Below are 27,375 nucleotides of genomic sequence, written 5' to 3'. Positions count from 1 at the left end.
CTTCACACACTCAGTACGCTTGCACTTACTTTTTTGTCAATTTTTGAGGCTTTGAAAGCACATTCGTTCAAATATGAAGCTTGTTTCTGATGTGGAATAGACGCAGATTGCATTACTGATGTTTGCTTAATCATTTATTTAAAAATCCTCTTTTCTTTCTACCATCATGGGAACAAAATAATATATTTTTACTTTCATCCATAAACTTTTAGTAAAACATTGCCTTACTTTAATTGAGTTTCCAGAGGCCTAAAGCTTGAACGCTGGGTTATATTGAAGCTGTTTGATGTGTTGTGGTGCTGCTTTTCTGCCGTGTTTGTTGTTTGTTTACTTTATTTCACTTGCTTCAGATTTTTCTAGTGCGTAATGTTCCTTTTTTTTATAGCTGGTGATGAGTTTTTTCCCCTTTCCTTATTGCCTAGAGGAGTTTGGTTGAGGTTTCACACAAATGATTCACTCACATTAATCCCACAGCCTTGAGCTCCGTGTGGATTCACTTACAATGTAAAAAAAAAAACCTGACAACTGATGAAACTTTGACCACTCGTTTATCCGGCCAATTGGAGGTTTCGCCGTGAGCCAGTCTATTGAGCCACGACGACTAATCAAGTTGAGGTGAGTTACTTTGAGCTTTCTCTGGTTTTGTGCGATACCACCGCCATAGGGTTGGTCGGTCCACTTTCATGGTTCAGTCATTAAATACTTGTCATGCTCCCATTGAAATGTAGTTTGGAGGTGAGAATTTGATGAGGAATAAAACTTTATTAATCCTCGGCAGGTTTGCTCGGAGGAAATTGGCGTTCAGAGCTGCCAGGCGACTCATTTCAAGGCCCGTTCTGTAATTGTAGGCATAGCTGCAGGAATGCCTCGCTCCAGTCTGGTATTATCTTGTTCACTGTCGCAGCCATTAAGGTCAAAATGACTTGTTTGATAGCAATTGAACGACATTCATCCGGCTCCAAAAAGGCTTTTGAAGCACATGATGGTGTTCTGGTTATGCAAATGTCTAGATGTCTCCATCACACGTCAATATCTGATGAATGTCGACTTCATGTAGTTGCCGATCACAATGTCCACGTCGATCATTGATAGATCACGTGATATCTTGGCTGTCAAAGTTAATGGAGGAGATCCACACATCAGGGTCCTGCTGTAATCACCCAGCACTTCCCACTGTGAAAGCTTCCAGATCAAAGAGGACAGACATGAAAGGCATTGGGAAGATTCACCTCACTTCTTTCCTTGGGTTTTCCTTTTCCTGTTCACTCTGATAATGAGTGCTTGACCCTGCAGCATGCATGAGCGGAAGTGTTGGGTGTGACTAAAGTCCCAAATATACTTAGGTTTTTACCTGCATGCTAGGGAATGCGTACAGTGTGCCTCAGGTAAATTTCATCATCAGCATATTAAGCGCATAGATTTTTCAGCTCGCATATACAGTATACCCATATACGCACAACTACTGGAGAAGCAACAACAATAACGGCCACGCTGAAGAGTGCTTGTGTGAGGGGTGGAGAGATTCACAAGTCTAGTTTGAATGTGCACAAAGACACTATTATTAGTCATAACGTTTGGAGATAAATAGCACAGATATTGAAGAAAGATTAAATTTTCTAGTGTGCATGCGTTGCGCCTGTGTTCAAGCACGATATCAAATGTTGTATACTTTGAAATATTACGTTCTCTTGTACAATATGATAAGTGTTCACACCAAAACTGAAGTATACTTTAGTCTAAATCCAACATGCTCACCAGCATGGATGAATCCAGCAAACATGCCGAAGGCTCGTTGCTTTAGGGATGCTTTCATGACACTTAGCTTTGACTTCAGTGTCAAAGTTTATAGCATCATTATTCAGTTTAACCCCTTTATAGGTAAATCTTTTTTTTTAATGTTTTTTTTTTTTATGTTTGAGCTTATATATATCTCCACGTTAAAAACAGTCTTGAGTAATTCTGAGTCTTGAACTTGTACTCTTTCTGAGTATATGTTGGTTATGTGTCTATCCAGAATGACTTATGAGCAGCAACTTTTATTTTTATTTTGGGTATTTATGCCCCACTTGCCAAAATGAGTGGTGTGCAGTAAGGGGTTAAATGTATTCATTTATTAATGTATGAAAGCATCGACACTGTCATTTTAATCTGAACTAAATATAGTAACACGTAACAATATGCTTAAAATGCTGAATGCACCAGAAACTTTTTTAGGATTTGTTTATGACGGATGTCAACCTACAGGGATTGGCTGTCGTCCCACATTTTTACCTCGCATTTTGTGCTTCGCATTTCAGCATTTCTCATCTTTTTTGAGGTTTCTTGTCACTAACGTCTCTCACCAAAACACGAAACTGATCCGTCATCCCATATTTGTCACCGGTTTATTTGTAACCATCATTAGCATTTCAAAACAGGGCAGACAAACAGTCTCTGTTTCTGGCAGGACACGTCCATTCTTATCTTCTTATGTCCATATACAGAAACAACAATGAAGGAAGAAAATTGAAGCAAGTATTATATTGCAAATTTGTGATAGAGCAGAAATAAACTGGGCCTGTAGCGCAAACACAGTCCTTGAACAATTTGTGCACTTGAGATAACAGGCCTGTGGATGTTCTCAAAACCCCACAATCTCTGTGCCTCAGACTGGAGCGCTTCTTCTGTGAAGGTCACGCTAAACTCTATTTCCAGGCCTTTTTTTAAGTTATGTTTTGTTTATGCTTTTCTCTAAAACGACAAAGACTGTCATGGATGTGAAACATGCTGGACTTTTTTCTGTATTTGATAGGAATAAAAATGAGTGTTGGTTTTTCTGTTAAGTGAGTTTCCCAACAGTAGTTCCAACAATTGCACATAAAATGCAACCCTTTGCTACAATTTGTACATTCTTCACTTGTAAGTACAGTATGTCTGATATAGCCTAGTGTTAGTTATTAGTACACACCAAGAAAATAATGATTAGTTAATGATTAAATGATTAAAGAATGCATTTGTGTGCGGTACAGAACTAGAATTTGATTCTGATTCCACATCTTTAGAATACTTTGATTCTTCTGATTGTTAATTATTGATTCTGAGTTCAAATTTATGTACTATATTGTGATTATTGAAAATTTCTATTTACTTATTTTGAACGTCATGATTTCATTCAACCATGATTTCTTCTGATTCTCAGTCTATGCATTTTGAATTGTATGATTCTAGTTCCAAAATTCTTCTGATTCTGAATCTACTGATATTATTATTTTTAACCTACTTTAACCTCTCAGTCTATAGATTCTCCAATTCTTCTGAATTTGCATCTACTGAAAATTATTCTAATTGTGAAACTACTGATTCTGATTCACTGATTCTTATTCCATTGATTGGACTGACGTTTACCAGGGTAGATCTGGATCTTCCTATGGTCACCTGAAACTACTGTGCAGAAATGGAAATTATGGTCATTTCTTAAACCCTCTGGAAAGCAGTGTTTTTGTCATTATCTCCCTCTCCAGTGAGGACTGATCTGACCCGTGAGGACTCTTGAAAGAGCCAAGAGCTGGAGCTGCCAGATAAAACTGCAGTTTACTGTCTATTCATGGAGCTTCAGTGCATTTAGGCCTAAAGACGGGGCTCTTAAGTCCCCATAAATACTGTGCGATTTATAAACAAATACCCCGTTTGATTACGAGTGCAGGCTGAAGTGAGTGTGAGCTTGTTTGCGTGGCAGCTCTCCAGTTGAGGAGTGTGTGCGCTAAAGCAATCGAGTCACACAATTAGCAGACAGACATGCATCTAAACACAAAGAACTGTCTGTCAAAAACAACTGGATGAAAGCCAATGATGCTAAAGAGATTTGTGTCAAGAACTTACTAATTATTATTAGGCTCATAGAAGCATATTTTCTCTGCTATTTTAGTCACTTGAATTTGCTAATCTTTTTCAAACAAGCAACATGCTTTACAAATAAAGGCAGTGGCTCTTCACGCTAAGTGAAAAATAGCAGTATTTTCTTTGCACTAAGTGTAAATAGTTGTAAGGTGCGATTTGCACCTTATTGTAGTGTATTATAAAACATATTGGCCCTCATTTATCAATCTTGCGTAGAAACGGGCGTATATGTTGGCGTAAGATTATGCTTACACTCCTCTCATCGCCTGATTTATGAAGCTGTGCGTACCTTTGAAATCCAGGTGTACGCAATACCTGCCCTTGATAAATGCCGCGGCTGAAAACGATCGTCATTAGAATAACACGCCCCTATATATTCAAGTCTCCGCTTCCCCCACGCCCTCATTTTACGCCATGGACACACGGAAGACGGCAAAGAAGAGAAACTTCTTTGAGAAAGAGAAAGCGAAACCAGGGAAGTGGAAAGAAACAAAATTGATTTCTAGATTTTTATTATTAATGACACTTATTGTTATTTAGAAGAAGAATGTCGTTATTATTATTATTTGTATTATTAGGCTATTATTATTTAAAAGAAGAATGTCATTTTTATTATTTTGTCAGTCTGAATAATTTTGTTGGTCATTGAAAGCCTTTCATTACTGAAGCCAGTCCGTGCACACCTGCCGGGCCTAACCCTGGCCTAACCATCGTTTCAAAGAATAGTACAACGGCGAGCGCGTCGAGTATAAACGCCTCGTCCGTTTGGGGAGGTGCGCGCGCAGTCTGTGGAGACTCGCGCTGCGGAGCCAGGCGAAAGTATTTAACAAGGCTTGAAACGTCAGGTAAAGCGCACAGGCTCGCAACTGAAGGAATACATATGCCTACAAATCAAATGCTTTGGTAAAGTCACACAACTTAAACATTGAAGTCCATGTTGCACAAAAATAAACACTGAAGTTTATAATTAGCCTACTATGTTTTTTTTTTATTTTTTTTTACAGTGGGTCATAATATATCATATCTTTTAGTTTGTCAGTGCGTTTTGTGGTGTTAGGAATTGTTTTTCTGCGCATTCCCGCACTCAAAACGTGCGTACACCACCTCCTGAGCTGGCGTAGGATTTGAGCGTGCCGTACGCCAACGTTCATATTGATAAATCTCAAAGTCACCGTGGTTTTGGGTGTACGCCAGGTGTACGCTGGGAATTTGGTGTACGCACTTTTGATAAATGAGGGCCATTGAGTGTATATGATTATATTTATTAAAATCATAAATGGATGCTGCCCTATTGGGACATTACTTTTCCCAACCCTTAAAGCCCTCCTCTGTTATTTTGCAAATATTTTCTTAATTTTTATTAAGCTGATAAAGGTGAAAAGGGATATGAATGAGTTTGGAAAAAGGCAGATTCAAACTCGGGTCGGTCGGGCCAAAACCTAAAGCCGCCAGCCTTACTCTCCAAAGATCCGGTTATCACATTGGGTTTCTTTTGAAATTGTGTCTGGCTCCATCACACAATGGTTTGCAGAGTTTATATAGGTGGGGTATGTGCACTCGGTGTAAGCAGACACTCTGAAATATGTCTAGTTCTCTTTATTTCCTAAAGTCTGTTTGGTCTCCAAAAACTGCAATCTTTCCGACTGCAAGAGAGCGAGCCGAGCGAGTCTCAGTAATGTAGCGAGACGAGTAATGGTCATGGTGATAAGCGGTCTGTCAGCGCACTGCCTGGACCATCTTAAGGGCATTTATTTGACATGCTTTAATTGGGCCAAAGAAACAAATGAGAAGTCAGTTTGAATTAGGCTAATCATAAACCGTATTAAAATCAGAGCATGAACGAGAAGGACAGTAGAAAAATTGTAACTAAACCCCTCCGGTCACAGTTCTGCCTGGTAGCGAGGAGTAAATAGCCGAATGTGAACCAGAGAACGCCATCGTTTACAAATCAACAGACTCAAGCTGCTTCACACAATAGTGTCTCTGTGTCGGCCTGTCTCACGCCTGCATGTGACCGGCTGGTTTCATTTATTCCGGTGGATGTGTGAACAGTTAATGTCGGCAGAAATCCAATCCAATCCAAACTTTATTTGTAAAGCACATTTAAAACAACCAAAGTGCTGGACATTGACATGATTTCGGACAGATTGTAAACACATGAGTAACAAAAAACTAACATTTAAAACAAGGGACAAACTTGAAAACCTCAAGCAGGTTTAAAGGCCAATGAATAAAAATCAGGACAAAAGCTGATGAATTAACCTGGTCTATGCAATTTTCTCCTTTTTTCAGCATTGCAGGGGTGTGTGTTTCTGAAACATTTTCCACAGTGCACGTGCTCAAAAGCATTCTTTTCAAATGTGTTATAGCATGTCATAATTTCTCACTTTCTCTCAGAATAGGAGTCGACCCAGAGGAATATTTTATTGCTCTTTCATAGCTCTGGAGACTTTCTGTTGTTTCATTTTCCATGAGAGAAATAAAAATAGACCGAAATGAGACCTTTGACATACAGCACAGCAGGAGTAGAGCTATGACATGAATGTGGATAGAGTTGTTGCTGTTTGTTTTGATTTTTATATAACCAATTTTTTAACCGCAGACTTTCATATCTTGTAAATATAAACAAAACTTAAGATAAAATTGTGTGTGTGGGGTGGAGTGGGGGGAAGGTTAGTACTGTTTTATTCTGCTTTCTGACAAATGGTCAGAAATACTGAAATTAATCACAGTTATTTCATTATATGCTTTGTCCGGTTTATACATCTATGGCCCTCTTTACACCGGGTATTGAAATGTGTTTTTTGGTCGATCGGATCACACGTAGACGAGGCAGACACATTCCCGTTTACACCTGGTGTTTTAATACGTCTCTTTTGTCCACTTTCATCCACTTCTGTCCTGATTTTTTCGAGGGTAGTGTCTATGGGTGGGGGAAAGTATGGGTTTTTTCAGATCTTTCGATATCATGGACAAAATAAGCTTGCTCAATTTACATATGAACGTGTCTGGAGACGACAGAAAAACATACGGAGAGCATCAGTTTTAGTTTCTGCTCTGACAGTCTCAAGATCAGCCGAACACAGTGAGTGTGTGTTAGAAATCAGGAATGGTGAGATAACATTATGCTTGGTACGTTCCCATAATGTTTACACGTTAGATCAGTAGACGGAGAGTAGACAGTGTTTTGTGGCTGTTTGAACACATTCGACCACATGGGCGTTTACACTATGAGAGCAATCCGGTCGAATGGAAGTGGTCGGAAGTGGACAAGCTCAAAACGTTTTAGACCTTGTTTACACCTGTATTTAGTGTAGTCCACTTGTGACCCGATCGACCAAAACGCATCTTAATACCGGGTGTAAACAGGGCCTTAAAGTACTAATGGTGCATGGATGGATGGATGGATGGATGGATAGATATTTAGATAGCCTTTGTTTAAGCAAGCTTTTTTTATTTGCCTATAGTTATGCCAAATAGATTGAAGATTAAAAATGTACTGTTTAATTTTTTTAAACATTATTTTAGTAACTTTATTCATTTTATTAATTTTCATAATGTATTTTACGAGTCAGAGTATGTTTGTACATGGGTGCTGAGCAGAGATCTGGGATGAGCTATATTTTGTATACAAATATGTGTGCAATGTAACGTGTTCACTGAGCAGAGATGTTCCACTAATGATGATTCTTCAGTTGGAAAGGACTGTTGTTCTTTACAAGGAAAGGAATGTTTCAACTGATGCAAATGTACCACTAATGTATAGAGGGATAGTAGATTGTACCATGTGTAGGCATGAGGTATACATTCCATTTTTAAACATAAGCAACATGTTTTTCTACCTTACAAGGAAGTTGTAAGTCCCTCAGTGGAGTATATAAGCTCAATCCTTACTGTACTGACTCAGAGAAACATAATGCATGACGAGGTGAGAGGAAGGAGACACATAAAGGCATGATGGGGTGAGGGATAGAGAAATGGGGAACAGAGAAATCTGGAATGAAGACCACCTCGCCTGTAGCCTTACTCGTCTATGCCTGTTTCTATCTGTCTGACACATGTATACAAATAATAAATAGAAATATCTTGGCAAAATATCTGGTGTAGCTTCCGTGATTCAACCATAATTGGGGAAAGCATGATTTTCAAATCTACATAGATCAACCAGCATGATTAACACAATATTGTCTCTCTGTCCCTCAGCTGGTGGTGGTGTATGAGGAGCAGGATCCTCATCATGGAGGCGACGGCACCAGTGCCAGCTCCACGGGAACCCAGAGTCCCGAACTCTTCAACACGACTGAGCTCAACTCCAGCAACCTGTCCGCCTTCCAGCCCTACCAGACCAGCAGCGAGATCGAGGTCACGCCATCAGCCCTCAGGACCAGTGAGTTACCGGCCAATGCAGAGTTGTGTTGAACTCGCGTCCTAACAAGATGCAATGTGACAAGTGCAGTGTCTGTCCTCTAGTGAAGCGTGGATCGTGGTTATATCCGTGGACGCTGTAAAAATAACATTCCAATTAATTGCGGGTGGATGAGGTAAATCATTAATGATGGAAACATTAATGCGTTTAAAGCTTAATCTTTCATCAGGCACTAATTAGCGGACTCTCATTAAGCTCTGCACTTGTGGGGTCCACTTGTTTAAACAGCGATGGAGGAAAAACAGATCCGAGAGATATTTTAAAAAGGAGAATTAAAATTAAAACAAATGGAAGGAAAGAAAGAAAGAATTGTACCGTTTGGGAACATTTTTAGTGAAGTTCTTAACCAGGATGAATCAAGGGCTGGGTATGTTATGTATGTATATATGACAATAAACTAATAAAGCTTATATCCAGCCTTAGCTTGTGCTGAACATATTTAATTTCTTGTGTGTGTGTTCGGGAAGTTGCAGTGATGGAAACAGTGACGGAAAAGCTTGTGTTTAGACTATTAAGGAAATGCAATTTTGTCAAAGAAGAACTTTTACTTTAAAAGAAATGTTAATTTAAAAGCAGAATACTTCGGAGTAATATGTTATTTCATCACACTTAACTCTGAGAATTAGAATGATTGTAATGTGACGATCAGAGAGATTCATAAGTGTGGGGGATGATTTATTTTTGACAGCAGATTCGGGTGACGTTAGATCTGATCTGCACATCTCTACTGTCCACACTGAATGAGAATTTGAAGAAAGAATGATGAAGGATTTTGGTTTAGTAAGATTTCATTGTGGGCGGAGATACTCAGTGACATACAGATTCTGATTCTAAATTTACTGAAACCGATTATGAATATTCTGATTAGGATTTTTACTGTACTGATTCTGATTAGATTTTTCCAGGGTCCGAAATTAACACCCGCCAAGCGCCAAATGCGGATAGATTTTCCGATTGGCGAGTAAATCTCAAAAGGCTATCCGCCACACTGGCGGGTGAATGTTCATACCAAAATATGAAATATTCAGCGCGGCCTTTTCAGCGCGCACGCGCTCTTCTGCCTCTTGTCTTAACGCTCTCATCTGTTGACGGCGCTGAGGAAAAAGGATATGTGAAGCTCCCGCCACTGGAAGAAGCGGTCGCTGCACATTTGTGTCCTTCCACTGCTGGCAGTTGGAGAGCAAAGGTCGCGCACCCATCTAAGCTGTGCAGAACGTCTTCAGAACTCGCGGATCGTGCATACTCCGCCGCTGGCCAGGCTACTTCTGCTTTATGGCCCTTGCACACTGAGTCCAAAATTATCGCATGCGTTTTTTCGCTGTCGTGATTCGGTGGATTTGAATTGTCAAAACACCATTCAAAATGCTTGCTACGGATGCGAAAAACATGATTAAATTTTTTTTTTTGACGGACGAAAGTTTCGGAGGCAGTGTACAAGCGTGATTGACATAACGTGAGGTCGTATTTATTTTTTAATGTGCGAAAATTTAGGATGCGAATTTCGGAGTCAGTGTGCAAGGGACTTTATACACCATGGCCTTTCTTTTTTTCGAGAAAATGAGTTCTCATAGCGTTGGCAATGCAATGCAATGCAATTCCCTTATCTCTCAGGGAACCAGTACGTTCTTCCTTCCCTTCCACATGAGTCAGGTAAACTGACAGTTATTTATTTTTTCACCCCAATGATAGTAATATTTCATATATTTCTCTCATTTTGATCAATATATAGATTTTTTTTTTAATATACATTTCAAATTTAACTTTGGTCAATTTTTTATGTTTGTATTCAACATAATACCTTATTATCTCAATTAAATGTACTGAAATTAATGTATATGTGACAAAAAAGGCTGTTTATTATTTTGGCTGGTAAAAAATATGCTTGGCTGGTGGATTTTTTCATCTACCAGTCCCCGTGGCAGGTGAGCCAAAAAGTGAATTTCGGACCCTGGATTTTTCTGATCATCGGTCAGCTGATTCTGATTTGAAATCTACTTAATTTCATTGTTCTGAATCTGAATCTTGTGCTTTTGATTATGATTATAAAAGTAGTGATTCTGTTTGGATTCTTCTGATCGTCAGTCTGCTGGTTTTGATGCTAATTTTGAAAGTATGATTCTGATTTGATTCTTCTGATAGTCAGTATGATGATTTTGATTCTGATTTTGAATCTACTGATTGTAATTCTGATTCTTGACCTGCTCATTGGACCGAAACTCAAATTAACATGAAATAGATCCTTAATTACTTAATGATATTGTGCTATTTTCACAATATGTATTGCTTGCTGTGAATCACAGCACATTGTCACTTCATTTACCAGCAACGTGAGGTGCAAAAGTTGTGAAAAACTTTATCTTGAATCTTGCCTTGTCATACATTAGTTTGTTTCTTCTGAAACTATAGTGTGATCTCTGAGGAGAGGAGGTGTGTGAGTTGGTAGAGAACAGTGTGCGCTCTGTTAAAGTTGTGTTTGACACTGGACGTACAGGGACTGACCTTGACAGGGGTCGAGTGGGCAGGTGAACCCGTCGAGGGAACAGCAAGACACACTCAGTCAGGTGTGGAGAGAAGAGCTATGATTAACTGTGACAGCTCAGACCGGCCTGAGCCACACACACACACACACACACACACACACACACACACACACACACACTCAAGAGTTCACATCATAAGGCCTCATTTCAACATATATAAGTCAGTTCCGATTTTGTGATTGAATAAAGATTAAAGCTTTAGAGAAAGTGCATTTATTTCTAATTTTATGATGTGGTATAATGCATATATAGTGCATTTATGTGCATAGAAACATGATGTTAATAGAACAGAGGAGCAATTGTGAAATGAACCACACGTTGCTCTTTAAGAAAACATCCTCCATTTCTGTCCGGATCTCTTTCCACACTGATAGTCCTACAGGTTGAGTGTGTTCCCATGCTGCCAGGCTCTTCTTTAGTCTGCGTGAACCGTTGATTGTGTGTATTGTTGTGCTTTGTAAGCCGCCGCAGTGGGAGGTCTGGAGTGTGAATTCCCCAGTATCATGTGAATGCTGCCAGCACAAATTCAATTCTTCTGGAAATATTTGTATTTGGGGGGTTTTGCACAACTTTACAGCAAAATACAAAATGCAGACACTCTTCCAAAGATCCTGTCCAATCAACTAGACTAATTAGTTAGCAACATCCACAAACCAGTTGAATTATACATTATATTCAACTGGTTTGTGTGTGTGTGTATATATATTACAGTATATATTACATTACATTATTCAACATTTTTGCATCACAACATTAAAAATGTAATATATAAAAGAGGTCTTGTACACATAAGTTCACTTTGTCGATACTGACAAAAACACACTTGCTTTGTTCCAAAACATATTGAGCTGCCCACCAAAACTGCATTTTAATGCACTCCCAACACCAAGTCTGTTCCATACTCATATTTCTAAGGCTCCCTGCTTTAACCAAATTCTGTTTGTATCCTTCAATCCCAGAATGCATTGCAACTAACTTTCTCTGCCAGCGTTTTAGTTTTAAGTTCCCAGCATTTTTGATCATATTCACAAAACTTTCATGGCCTCCAAAATATTTTGTTTTATGAATATGTAAGCAGTTGATATATCAAAAGAAAGAACAGAGGCTCTGCTATTTTTATTCTAGCTTCATTCTTTTGTATCAACAATTAAATGTCAGAACGATGATCAAAACATAGATCAAGTAGATGAAGTCCATCAACCCCCCTGACGCTTCGCAGTCGTTAGCTCTGGGGTTCAACAATTCATTCGCTATCATTAGGCAGTTTTGATTTGCTGTTGAATGTTTGATGATCATGTTAGCTTAATTGTGCATAAACATCTTCTATCAGCTCCTTCTGGTTTATGCAGATCATTTACTCCAATTGTTTTTGGATCCGGAGGTTCAGTAGTCTTTCAGAAGATGCGTTACAGCGCTCTCTATCGTATAACAGTGAAAACACGGATTGCTGGGAAAAAATTGTCAATGGCAGGAAAGCGCTGTGGCAGAAACAAATGAAAATCTTGTCAATGGTGGGGAAAGAGTTGTTTGTTACATTTATATAGTGCTTTTCTGGGTACTCAAATCTCCTCAACCACCACCAGTGTGCAGCATCACCTGATGATGCGACGGCAGCCATATTGCTCCAGAACGCCCAGCACACACCAGCTTACTGGTGGAGAGGAGACAGTGATGGAGCCAATCAGTATATGGGGATGATGAGGAGGCCATGATGGACAGGGGCCAAGGGGCAAATTTGGCCAGGATGCCGGGGTTACTCTTTTTCGAAGGACATCCTGGGATTTTTAATGACAACAGAGAGTCAGGACCTCGGTTTAACGTCTCATCCGAAGGACGGTGCTCTTTGACTGTATAGTGTCCCCAACACTATACTGAGAATACTGACTATACTGACCCACACAGACAGGGTGAGCGCCCCCTGCTGGCCTCAATAATACCTCTTCCAGCAGCAACCTGGTTTTCTTTGGAGTCTCCCATCAAAGTACTAACCAGACTCAGCCCTGCTTAGCTTCAGTGGGAGACCAGTCTTGGGCTACAGGGTTGATACGGCTGCTGGCTACATTCCACACAGCAGGACGATATCACCTTCCCATACGACTTATTCTGTTTCCAAATCTCCTCATTTCCACGACTCTGAATCACAGAGTTTGCCCTCAATGACCAGCTTGATTACAGATAACCAGCTCTCCTCATCAGTCTTTCTCACTTTCTTAGATAGATAAATAGCTATTCTTGATGACTTCCAAAAAAAAAATTCCTGCCATTCCCCAGGAGAACTGAGATGGGCGTTTTATTCCAGCAATAACACAGAAATCCCAGCTGCAGTCGCGGCGCGATGGCCCTCGAGTTCGGCTGCCAAAACGTATAATCACAGACATTCAGGGTTTTCGTCTTGCCGAATTTGCATTGATTGTTCCTCTTCGAAGTAAGAGAAGGGGAAATGAGAACTCTTCCCTCACGTTTGATTATTTAAAAAAAAAATAAAAAAAATCTTTCAGCAGAGGTCAGGGCAACTAATAATTGGATTGGTGATGAGATGTAAATTATGGTAATGAATGTAATTTGCTTGTAATTATACAGAATCAGGCGTTCGTCTGACTTGTCTGACACCAAAGCGTAATCTTGCAAAAAGTCGAGAGAAATAAAGAAAACTTTGGAGCTTTCTGACGCTGTTGGCTGGTGTTGAATCTTAATGAAGGTGCGCTGGCATTGGTCTGTCTGGTTTATTTCCAGCAGTGCAGTGGGAGAGCGAGTGTTTGTAGTGTGTAGTGTGTGTCGAGGCCTGTGCACTGAGCAGGGGAGGTCCCTGGTGGGCTCAGAGAGGCAGGCACTCATTAGTACGGGAGTGTGTTGCGTTCAGGTGCTCTACCCTGGGGCTCGCTGCCTCTCTCCATCGCACTTCTGGATCTTTTCAGCTTAGCTCCAATAACTCTCCATATCCCTCTCGCTCTCCCTCATTACCAAGCCTCCTCCTCTCCTTACGCTCGGCATAACATCATATCCCATCATGCACTTGGGCGAACCACTTTTTCATTTGTTTATGTAACCATCTCATGAAACATGGGATAGCTCACACAGAAATGAAGATTCTTTCATTTATTCACTCTCATGCACTTTTAAAAGCTTATGATGTTATTTATTATGGGAACTCTAAATAATTGATGGGCGGAATGGAATGTTCACATTAATTGCTGAAATCCAAACAATATCTGTCTATATTTTAGTAATATTGTGAAATATTATTATAGCTGTTTTCTATGTAAATATAGTATTTATTCTTGTGATCAAAGCTGAATTTTCAGCATCATTACCCCAGTCTTCAGTGTCACATGATCCTTCAGAAATCATTCTAATATGATGATTTGATGCTCAAGAAACATTTATGATTATTATCAATGATGGAATCAGTTGTGCTGCTTCATATTTTTGTGGAAACGTGATGCATGTTTACTGGACAAACATTAAAGTAGTACTTATTGCTTGTGCACTATATTTCAATGCTGTCTAAAGTCACATTATATTATTGTGTGAGGAACACAATGATATAATGTGATTTTAGACGGCATTGAAATATAGTGCACAAGCAATATGCACTATTTTTTGGGACATTTTATGGTGTTGATTGTTATACTTCATATGGAAAGAACAGCACAAACATTCTGCAAAATATCTCCTTTTGTGTCCTTTAGAAAAAAAAAGAAAGCCATGTTCGTTTTGGAAGAACATTCATTTTTGGCTTTCAGAACAGTCCTGCTGCTCCATCCAGAAATCATGATAACATACATTCACTTCCAAGAAGGATGTAAATGACTCGCCTGATCTGCGATATCCCATTGCTTTGGTATCAGAACCTCAGAGATGTTTTTTTGTTTTTGTTTTAATATTTGTCCAGCAATACTGTCTAGCCTCGGGGGTGTTTCCAATCTGACGGCCGGCTGACTCAGTGACGGGTAGGGGATATAAACGTGGTGATGTTTGACAAAGGCTCCCCCGATGACACACCAGATCCTCAGCCATTAGGAGATTGCCTGCGGGGAAAAGTGCAGACACCTGCGGGCAGGCCAGCGTTTATATAATCAATTTGTTGTGTGGCTGGCCGCTCCCCCGCTTCCTCTTAAGCTGTGGTCTGGTAGAAGTCATTAGGAGGACATGTAGGGACATGAACACCACACAATGACAATATTATTTGTGAAAGACTGGCTTTTAACATACTAGATAGATATTAACATTATTTGAAGACATTTGGTCTCATTTAATAACCCTGTATTGTATGTATTCGCATATATACAGATGGCTGATCAGAGGTGTGTAATCTCGGTCTGTATAAAAGGTGTTCATTGTGTTTGCCCTTGTTTTGGAGATGGTACATTCATGCGCGTACACACGTGTTGTGAATTAATTGGACATTTTTCATGAGAAGTTCTCCTGTGCGTAGAAATACTAATAAATCATGCAATTATTAGTAGGGCTGGGTATCGATACAGGTGTCCTGATTCAATTTGATTCTGATTCACAAGATCTCAGTTCGATTCTCGATTTGATTCTTGATTTTCGATTTGATTCAATTAATTAAATTATTAATTTTTCACTGGCCCCACCACAAAAAAAGTAATAAATTAATAAAATAGTTATTGTTTTTGTTCTTTTTGGCCCATGTGTCCTTGTATCGTAATAAAAAAGGTTTTGACATCCAAAATTAGATACGAGTGAAATTTAACAATTCTCAATTCCAATTTCGACACCACAGCTAAAACTACTAATATACATTTCAAAGATTATTAAAGACAAGTAACAGACAAACTAGCAGATATCACCATGAAACTTTCCCAGTTGATTACCTACATTAAGACAAGAAAAAAAATGTATTACAAGTTTTCTGTAATTTAATGTATAAATATGCAAATTAGGCATTATCTAATTAAATATGCTCTAATTTGCATATACAAAAAAAAAAAATAATAATCTGAGTATTGGATAAAGCCAGGTTCAAAATATTGTTTTCATTGTGTTCACATATTAGATGGGAAAAAAATTACAGAGGGATTTATGGATATCTACTTTTGTTATCCTGTAAATCAGAATATACTGCCAATAGCCTTAAAAAATAGATTTTTGCCATGTTTTTTGCAATAAAATGTTATTTAAATCAGGCTAGGAATAATATATTTACAAATCCATCTGTAAATGCCTTCATAATATAACTAGGTACAAGACTGGAAAGTTTCGACTAGATAAAATAAACTTTTAAAAAACCTGATTATTCGAAAAATAAAAATGAAACTTTTTGCCCAGCCCTAATTATTAGTGAATGAGGCTTATTGTTAGTGATTCTTGTAATGCAAGTTCATGCTGTGATCCTAGAGTATTTTTAGTTATTAATAGTACATTATGAAGGCTGTATTTTCCAGAGATCACATTGGCGGTACATGTCATCGAGGCTGCTTCATATCAGAAATGTCACCATTTCATTCCAACGTAGGAAATTGCAGTAATTTAAGCCTCACGAGGAATAATAGTCAATTTTACAATAGTAACTTTTCAGAAATGAGGCAGCCTCAATGATGTACGTATTCGACACATGTGACCTCCCGAGGAGAAATGAGACACAATGTTGCTTGTGGTTGCTAATGTGGTCTGAGTGGTTGCTAGGGCTTGCTATGTGGATACTAAGATGTTTTGGCTGGTTCCTCATAAGCCAAGTCCAAAAAAGATACTTAAATAATAAAATATGTAATTTCTTCCCCCGGTCTGTGCAGCTGTAGTCCACACTGAGATATGTGGGTCAACTTGCCCCGTCAAAATCACAATCTTAATAATAATTTTGTGTGCACATTTGACAACACATTAAAGTGTCGACACTTTGCGTGTTCATGACGCTAAATGAAAAAGAAAGTCACAATACAAAAAATATAAGTTAAACAGTATTACAAACAGCTCAAATAAATGAATTGAGACAAACTGACGCGCAACATAATATTTGTTTAAATCACTAACATGAGTAACAGCAATAAAGCATCGATTGCACCTGAAACTGTATTACAATTGCACACATGTATTTTAAATTGCACATGCTAATTCTTACGTCACCAAATTTCATCACTTCATCCACAGAACCTCCTCTTCTCGTTCTGGACCAAAGGCTTTGACATCATCTTACTCTCTTCTAACACCAAGAGCAGAATCAGTGTGTTGATATGCATGGCTGAACGTGTGTGATTGCCCATCTGTTTTGTGTTTTGTTTTTGTGATTGTGTCATTTGCACTGCGAGTTTCTCTCTGTAGGTCCAACCATCACGTCTCCTCATGCTAATCAGGCTAGCCCTCAAGCATGCCGAACAGACCTCCAACCAGACACTGAAATGCCCTGAAAGCACCCGCTCGAATCAAGCTGCATGCCACTGGCGCTTCACAGAGTGACTTCTTGCTCTTTGTCATTGAAGTGCCTTTTCGGGAGCGTGTTGGAGCAGTGGTTTATTAGCTGTGTCATCTCTTCATCACGCCACCCAGCTCCATTAGCGACACAACACAAATGAGCGCGCGGGGAGGGGCGGAGCCTCGACACCGGAGTGGGCGGGAAGCTTGCCTAATTCACACTATCAGTCAAAGAACTATAAAAGTGCCACAGTTTATTCTAAAGCTTATTATGGCTGATAATTGTTACCATTTATACTGTAAAACAGGGGGGAATATTTAATGAGGTGTGACAACTGCAGAGAGACTAAAACACTTCCTTTGCGGACAAGACTGGTTTACTAAGGGCAATTAGCAGTGTAAAACAGGGAACGTCACATTTATAAATACTATAATTCTATCATGATGGTACCAGATAGCAAATCTGTACTGTAGCGATTCGATAGTTATCGTAGTATTGAATTATTAGCGTATTCATATACCATGGGATTTCCAGGAATACTGGTATATCCCAGGCACTGGCACGGCGCCAGGATCCCAGTTTTGGATGGGCCAGACCAATTGTGGGTGGGCCTTAAATTAAAAACTGGGGGTGGTGGTGGCGCAATGGATAAGACACATGCCTTTGGTGTGAGAGACCCGGGTTTGAATCCACTGTGAGACACCAATGTGTCCCTGAGCAAGACACTTAACCCCTAGTTGCTCCAGAGGCGTGCAACCTCTGACATATATAGCAATTGTAAGTCGCTTTGGATAAAAAGCGTCAGCTAAATGAATAAATGTAAATGTAAATGTAAAAAACGTTTTCAAATCACTGTTTAACCTAATAAAAATGCCTGACTAATATACTGTAATATTATCTGTGCTTACATTATAGAGATTTTAATAGCTTGATGCTCATTACATATTTTGTTGCATTGAGCCGTAATTAGAGCTTGATTAAATAAATTCTTCGTTTATAATAGGGAGAACGTCTTAAGCTATGAAACTTCGAAAACTAAACATTTAGACTATTTTAGCACAAATTATAAGCTTATTTGCCGATTTTTAATAATTCTTGACAAAATTTAAATATATTCAAAGTTTATGTAATTTTTGAAGAAAAGTTTTGGGTGGGCCTGTTGAAAAGTGGGTGGTCCTAGGCCCGTCAGGCCCAGCCATAACGCCGTGCCTGGTATATCTATGATATTGTATCTTTCAATATTAAATATGTAATTGTGCATGCTCTTTTTTTTGCCTATTTTAAAATTAAGATTACCATAATCTAACGCTCATTAAAGTTAATCTATAAAATCATTCATAATTTAATTACACTGTTAAATGTAATATTCAGCACATGTTAAAATGAATATCCATTTTCCGTACTTCCACACATTATAATACTGTGATCCATAAATTAATTTTTTTAGCATTTGAAATTATTGATTTTTAGTTTTGAGTGTTTTACACAAGTTTAAGTTCGGCCAGTTCTTGGTTATTTTTAGCCATATCATGTAAATAATTATAGGCTAATTGGTATCAGCCAGAATTTTGATATCAATGCATTCATTCATACAACTAATTATTAATTTTTTTACACTTTTGTTGTAAAAAAGTTGCATTACATTTTATTTTTGTATACTGTACAATCTGATTAGATTAGCCATAACCAGATCATTTACACATTTTTACAAATTAATAATTAATAACAAATTATTCTACTATAAGTATATCCAACCTTACTGGGATTCATTAGAGTACACTCACGTAAACTGTTTACAATATAGCACATCTCAACTGATTGATTGTTATATTGTTAAAAAAATGTAATTTATATTATCACCATACAATACATTAATGTAAACACACACACACACACACACACACACACACACACACACACACACACACACACACACACACACACACACACACACACACACACACACACACACACACACACACACACACGTACGTGTATGTAGCAAATCTCAACTGCTTGATTGCTTGTATTCAACAAGTGTCATCATGAGGCATGAAGATATTATAAACATCAACATCATGATTTTCTCTAGAACTGATTGAAACAATGCAAATATAAATAAGTTGACTAGCGACTCACAATGTTTCACACAGCTGCATTGTTTCACAGGTTAACAACTCACATTTTTTTCTTCAGCTCTTAGATTAAAACCGTCTTGTTTTGTCTGCTATAATCCGTTTAAAAGCATTGTTGTGTGTGTGTTTGTTTGTTTGTGTGTGTGTGTGTGTGTGTGTGTGTGTGTTCTAATCCAAAGTTTTTCTGCACTAAACACTTTCCACCTCCGTTCAGCTTCTCCTTTCTCTTGTCCTCCTCAGCACTAACATGCTAAGTCAACGTGTGTGAAAGAAACGGGCAGATCCAGCTCAAAGTGCATCAGTGTGTGTGTGTGTGTGTGTGTGTGTGTGTGTGTGTGTGTTTGTAGCAGTGTGTGTAGCACCTGCTCAGCTCTTCAGCGAGGACACGTGGAAGATCATTAGCAATGTCACACAGTCATCTGCATTCATCGGGCACGACGCATCTCAAGTCCTTAATTCAAAGACCGACTACAAAGCCAAGTTCACTTCAGTGGGATCAACTTTGTGAATACAAACTAAGGCGGGATCGCTTTAGTTCTGCCAATTCCCATGGTGCTGTCAGAATAAAACACCCTCGTGATTTGTGCTCGTGTGTGGAGAAAAACAGGCGCAAACGTCAAAACTCTGGAGTTCATTAGAGTTTACAGTGAACATGTCTACTCTGCTCTTTGAAAGTTTTCTACACATGTTGTCATGCGAGGATCAGAACCGGGGATCAGCTTAACCAGACCTCTCATTAATCTGCTAATGATCTGTGATTAGATTGAAGCACACTCACACACTCCGACTCGCGTGGATATGCGTTGCAGAAAATTGTCTCTGCCAGTTTCCAAACTTTGTTTCTGTCTTTCCGTGCTTTTGAACAAAAGTCCTGCCATTAACATGACATATTAGCCTTTTAACACACTCAGATTAAAGTGTAAATGGGCCGTGTCCAAGTCTGAACTCGGGCAGCAACAGCTCTGAAGTTTTTCTGAGATTTTTCTGAGAACAGAAAGTTTTGGTTTGGTCTCGTGTTTTTGTCCACAGCAACGTTCGAAGGCCGCATGATTGTTCCAGTTGTTTGTGATTTACTGGATAATGATGAAAGATAAGGATTGTTAGAAATATATTTTGCTCCAAATTTCTACCTAATGAAATATTTTAGAGTTTGGCGTAATAAAAAAAAAAAAAAAAATTAAATTAAAAAACATAGATAGATAGACAGACAGATAGATAGATAGATAGACAGACAGATAGACAGACAGACAGACAGACAGACAGACAGACAGACAGACAGACAGACAGACAGACAGACAGACAGACAGATAGATAGATAGATAGATAGATAGATAGATAGATAGATAGATAGATAGATAGATAGATAGATAGATAGATAGATAGACAGACAGACAGACAGACAGACAGACAGACAGACAGACAGACAGACAGATAGATAGATAGATAGACCCTGAACATGAATTTTATCATTTCTATGGAGATGAAATTCCATCTTTTTCACCAAAAAGTTGAGAGAAAGTTCTCTTTGACTCCAGTATTTGGGTCTAATTGACTTGATTTCAAACTAACTCGTCTCTTACCAAAGATCTTATGCGTTCCTTTCCGCCTAACAGAGTGAACAAGCATCCTCAGTGTGGGCTCAGTCCCACATCATTGCTGGTCTTGTCAAGTGTTAGTTGATTTGCATGCGTGGTTGAGTCTGGGCGGCCGTAGCCTCGGGCTCATCCCGGGATCAGTGAGTCTCAGGAATGGTGTTTTTGGAGCTCATGTCTGGAGGCTGTTTCCCTCACGAACCACAAGCCACCTACGCAAAGACCAAACACAATGAGGACCAGAGGGACGTCACGTGTCGAGAGCACAACACCATGATGAATAAGGCAAAACTAGAGAAGTACGGCACTCTACAGATCAGCGACCTTGTGTTTGAAATATGTCTTACTAATGAAATGCTCTATCTCTTGTGTGTGTGAGAGAGAGATTGCAAGAGTAGGAGACTCAACCCACGTATTGTCAACCTCGTAAGATGGAGCAGCCGTTACACATGAGAAAGTCCATGCAGATCTCGCTGGAATTTCCTGGGAGTCGATGTCTCGCCCGGGAAACTCTTAAGTGCTGTTTGTTTTAGGCTTCCCGCAAACCCTCCCGTTTTATTATAGCATTCTATCATAGGTGAACTCACCCTATGGCCAGATCTTTACTGATACGTTTAAGAAGAAATAATGGGGCCGACAGATCATTAGGCCAGTGCTTTTTTTGGCGAAGGAATCGTTGCTCTGATCTTGAGGAAACATTTTTCCTTGACCATTTTGCGGTTGTTATTTTTGCCGATGCGAGGCTGTATGGGAAAGATGAAATGATTCAACAATGTTCCGAGTTTTAACAAGTCACGCTGACTATGTTTGAGACCAGAAGAGCTTAACACTGAAATCTGGCAAACATGTGTCTGTCATTTGAAATAATGTATGAAGAGGAACTAAACACACTATGTGTTCATGTTAAGACTCTCGGAGGAGCGACTCATGTGTTTGCCACTAGTGTTTGCTTTACTGAATGAAGAGAATATTGTCTTTTTGGGCTTCCGATGTTTTTCTAGCTTTTTGGGTGAAGATTTCAACAGTGATTGTGGATGCTAGAAAACATGGTTAGAATACAAATAGTTTGAGTTTAGTTTAGTAAATGAAGTTTGACAGCAGTCTTTGTTTATAGCACTTCTGTTGAGGGACACACATCCAATTCTCACTATTAACTTGTCGCTTATTAGTGTATTACTAGGATATTGGCTTGATAATTTGATAGTTGTTGACATTAACTTTTTTTTTTTTTTATGCAATTCTCTTCTTAGATAATACACTCTTGAAAATAAAGATTCTGCATTGGCATTGATGGTTCCATTGATACTTCTATGTAACCTTTCCATTCCACAAAAGGTTCTTGGAAAAAGTTTTTTAAGTTCCTCACATAAAAATGGATATTTTGACTTTTTCCCCACCAGCGTAAAAAAATAAAATAAAAATTAAAGCCAGCCACTGCCAGAATTTTTAATAATTTTCACAATAGTTTCATGGCCCCCAGAATATGTTGTTGTATAAATATCTAAACATGCAATATATCAAAAAAGAAAGAACCATCCTCTGCTTTAAAAAAAAAGTAAAAAAAGATATATATTTTAGCTTCATGTTTTATTCTAGCTTCATGCATTCTTTTTTAATCAACATTTGAATATGGGTAAGAAAAAAAAAAATACATTTTGAGCAAAAAGCTGAGAAAATCCTATTTGTGTCAAAGAAAATGTCTTGATTCAGAACGATGATCAAAACACAGATGGAGTCGATCGAGTCCATCAACATCTCAAAGCTTCTCACTCCTGGACAACATTTCATTCAGTAACATTAGGCAGTTCTGATTTATATGATGTTTAATGTTAGTGATCGCATTATTTTACATATGCATATAATTACATGTGCTATCGCTCGTTTCAGATTCAGAAAATGCGTAATTGCGCCGGAAATTAACGTCAATGGCGGGAAAAAGTTAAGACCTGTTCACTGAAAGGCTGTTTATGGAACACAGAATGGTTCTTCTATGGCATCATTCCTCGACAAAACCCTTTTGGCACCTTTATTTTTAAGTGTATGAATCTGAAGTCGGTCAGCCGGTGTGGACACAGATGGCATCAAAGTTGGACTGACATTTTTCAGCTCTCAGAAGGATCTACTGTCTTATGATGACACAGCACACTGCCATCAACTAGTCCATCAAGAGACAATTTTGTATTATTATTATTGTATTATAGGAAAATTGCACAATTATACCATTTTGTTCTATTAACTTGATCCATTTTATTGTACATGAAAATATGCATATGCACAACCCATAGTGATCCAGTGTAGTTGTGCTTCACTGGGAGTCTGTGTTGGATACCAGTACCTGTCCCCTTGGTTTTAGTGTCTACTGTAAGTAGTTTGGACATCATTAGACACTGGACACCCTAAAACAATGATTTAAACAACAGTTCAACTATTCAAATAGCAAACATTCCACTTTATTAAGTATATTAATAGGACATTGTTGAAAACTAAATCTGTTAAACATTTCTTGAGCAAGTTAACTTCTTATTTGATGTGATATTCTATGGTTTCATGCCGAACTGTGACTTGGCATTAACACAACATCAAAGTCATATTTCCTATCTTTCCCTTTTCCCTCAGCACTCCTTCACGCTCCAAATACCGGCCGAAATACCATTTGCTATAGAAACTTCAAGGGTGTAATCTCAGAACAGATTGAAACATTATCTCCCTCCAATTTACAACATCTGCTCATTAAACTAACGTCTGTGTGTCTGAACTAAGCATTTGTCTTTGTATTCGTACTTTTCCTCTGTGGAATTTCCTTGTGTCAGCAGTACAGTTGGATCTTTCCCACCTCTCCCTCTTTCATTGTTCCTCCGTCCCCCTCCTCTTCCAAACATGTGGTTTTGACTAACACAGAGGGGTAGGAATTATTGTAATTGGCTGTTCATGACAGTTTAATAAGTAATCATCAGTAAGACCACAAAGACGGACCCATGATCATATGAACAGACAGCATTTGAGCTTCTGCTAAGCTTTCCTGTGGTGTACAGTTAACGGCTATAGGAGTTGGGAAAGTTTCAAACGTTTTAGACAACAGTGGAGTTACTTCATATATTTAATGTTGTCTCTGTCACAGATAAGCACTCGCACACACTCGTCTGACCAGAGGTGACCTTTCCAGACCTTTCCGTCCGATAACTCTTTGCTTTTGTTTGGACAATCTCCACTCAGATTAAAGCATTTGTATGTTTGTGCATCACTAGTCGTGCCAAATATGGGCAAAAAACAAAAACGGTCCTTTCCACTGATAATGATGACATTTTGAAGAGGAATTGTGAAGAAAAAATTGTGACGTTATATACGAATGTTAATGCACGTAAATGTATTTTATGCTCATCTAGGATGCATTTATTTGATCAAAAATACAGTAAATAAATAATATATATTATTACAATTTAAAAATAACTATTTTCTATGTGCATATATAGTAAAGTGTAATTTATTCCTGTGATGAAAGCTGAATTTTCAGCATCATTACTCCAGTCTTCAGTGTCTCTCAGAAATCATTCTAATATGATGATTTGATGCACAAGAAACATTTATGATTATTAGCAATGTTGAAAACAGTTAAATCTGTGGAAACCGGACTTATTCAGGACTCTTTGATGAATAGAACGTTAATTAAATCAGAATTTATTTGAAATATTTATTTAAAACTCTTTAAATGTCTTTACTGAGTTGTTACTGTGTCCTAATACTGACCACAAACTTTTAAACGGTATAGTGTATGTTCTTTAAAATACATATTTAGGCATAGTTTCAGCTAACTCTCATTTATTCAACTTCCACTTTTCGTCATTCAACCTTAACCCTTTAGAACCTGAAGCTAAAATAGGTGTTTTTCACATAATTCGATTTTTTTGACTGTAAAATTCTAAAACAATGTGCTATCTTCATGTGCAAGGTGTCAAAGATAAGCTTTCAACAAATTACAGTTATTGACCATTATTGTGTGTGGTGAGTTTGTAAATAGAATTTAAATAGACAAAAAAAAAAAAAAAAAAATAGTTTTACTTATTTTATTTAGAAAAAAAACACCGAAAAAATCATGAACGAATGAAACTAACACTTTAAAGTTGAAAAATGAACTATAATACATACCGGTATATACAAGTCCTTTTTGTGGTATTGGGTTGCACAGTTTTCATTTAGGACACTTTTTTTCATACACGCACACATACACATGCACGCATTCATAGACACGCACACACACACATGCACACACACTACATGCTTAGATACGTGAAAGAGTAACGGCCATCCGTTTCCCAAGTTTCATTAAAAATCATCCCAATCAACTCTAACCTGCCGCGCTTCGTATCTCTCTGTTCAAACCCTTCCTTCCCGCGCTGCCAGAAAGCTGCTGTCATTTGCTGACGGAAAGCATGATATTACCGTAGTAAGCCGTATATTGTCGAAAAGCGCATGATGTCTACTGTCAGGAACTATTTGAATTATTTTGATAGTGCAAACGGTTGAAGAGTTACAGTGACATGAATACAGCTTGGTTGGCTGTCGACACATCCGGTTTTAAAGGGTTACATTTCCCCCTGTATTATTCTCCACTGAATATCCATTTTCACTTATAACATGTTTGAGTATGCAAGCGAAACGGATTGCAAGCGGCAATTCATGTTGACTTTGAATTGCATTGAGTCCTTCTGCTGTGAAACACAGTGAACGCTTGTGTTTTTGACTGGCAGTGGTCCTGTAGCTGGCAGATCCAGTTATCCGTCAAGGTGGCTGTAGCGTTCTATGGTATTTACATTGGGAGAGCTGTGTGTAGTCGTAGCTCAGCAGAAATGTTTGGTTAGCTGATTAGCGCTCCTCCAGGGACTTCTGTTCTCATTCCTCTCCGCTGGCCTACTGGTGACACTGGGGTGTTGCCACTCGTGTTGAGTTAATTGCTCTCCCCCGTATAACTCTGATTGCTGTCCCCAGCATGTGGGAAACGTCGACCCAGATGAGTCAGGATTCATTTCGTGAAATCCGGGCTTGAGTTTCCAGTCCTTCCTCCTTTCCATATCCCTTTCATACACACACTCTTTCCACTTTATCATTGTTTATATCAGTCCTCCTTGTGTCTTTCTCGTCTAAATCTGGACGCAGTAATCTCTCCAGTAGATTTGTTTCAGTTTAATGCAGATCCTCCCAGCTCACTAAGTGTTGTTAACATTTATTTGTTGAGTCAGAGAAAGCATTGCTGTTTCTTAGTGTGTCCGTACAGAAAGTACGTGTTGATTAATGTATGACTTTGCAGAAGGTTTATAAAACACATCTGAGGTTTTAAGTCATCATGTAAGATTAACTTTGCATTTAGACTCGTGTAAACGGGTGCATTTCCCATTAGAGTCACATGGGAGATGTGATCTATTCCAGATCTCTTTTGAGCTTCAGATTCATTGAATATTTAACGTTGTGTTGACTAGACAGTGTACACAACCGTCCGGCTGTCCAAACCTTATCCTCAACATTTACTACTGTGCTTATGTAGAATGTACTATTTTGATTAGAGTCAGAAATAATTATTTACATTAACACTAAAGATTCGGGAAGCCGTAATATATTTCCTTTAGTGATGCGCCAATAATACAATTCTAGTTGATACTGATATGGCAATATTTATTTATGTGATTGCTATAAACATTAAATGGATGAAATTATATGCAATTTTTTTCTAAATAAATAAAAAATAAATGTTACACGTAAATGAATGCATCACAGCAATATAATTGCTATTTATGTTTTTAAATATTCAATTTAAATCAGTGTTAAATGATGGCAAAGGTAATCTAAATGTAAACATAAAATAATTAACATATACAATTAAATATCCAGTGTTGACTGATATGAATACCATATATTGTGCATCCCTAGATTCCTCCAAATGTCTTGGTTAATATAGTTCACTAAAATTAAAACCATTAAAACATTTTCGTCACCTAAAATAAAATAAACATTAACTGAAATAAAAAAAATGTATAGACAGTAAATTTCAGCTAGTTGCCAAAACAACATTTCTCATTTTTTTATTTAGTTGATGTACTGAACTTGATGTACTAAATTAACAAAAATCTAATAAATATGAATAAAAACGATAAAAAAATTTTTTTACTAAAACCTTAAAAATAAAAACTATTATCTCAACAATCCTATAAAATAACACTGCTGGTTATTACTAAACCAATAAATTTAAAGTTGAAGGTTGATTCGTGACAGTTGTGTCCGGAAGTGTTAGTATCTTTTCACTTCTTGAATCCCCTTATCTTTCACTCTCATAGTTCAACAATTGTTTTCAGTTCTGGTTTCTTATCACCACTCTCACTTTTACATCTACAGACTGGAACCTCTCACATTCCACCGTGTCGAAACGCACAGACGCAACGCTCCA

General features: G+C 38.2%; 1 protein-coding gene across 1 annotated transcript in view; it reads left to right on the top strand.

Moving 5' to 3' along the window:
* The window catches only part of pard3aa (par-3 family cell polarity regulator alpha, a), a 460,595-nt gene that overhangs the window by 148,482 nt on the left and 284,738 nt on the right, over positions 1 to 27,375 (top strand). The window contains exon 3 of the mRNA XM_082183270.1: positions 8,080 to 8,263. Coding sequence (XP_082039396.1) covers positions 8,080 to 8,263 — 184 coding nt within the window. The remainder of the gene's footprint in view (positions 1 to 8,079; positions 8,264 to 27,375) is intronic.

This window comes from Leuciscus leuciscus, assembly GCF_965113295.1.
Source record: "Leuciscus leuciscus genome assembly, chromosome: 11".
Classification (NCBI taxonomy): domain Eukaryota; kingdom Metazoa; phylum Chordata; class Actinopteri; order Cypriniformes; family Leuciscidae; genus Leuciscus; species Leuciscus leuciscus.
Note: the sequence above shows the minus strand (reverse complement) of the source record. Positions and strands in the feature narration are given on the sequence as shown.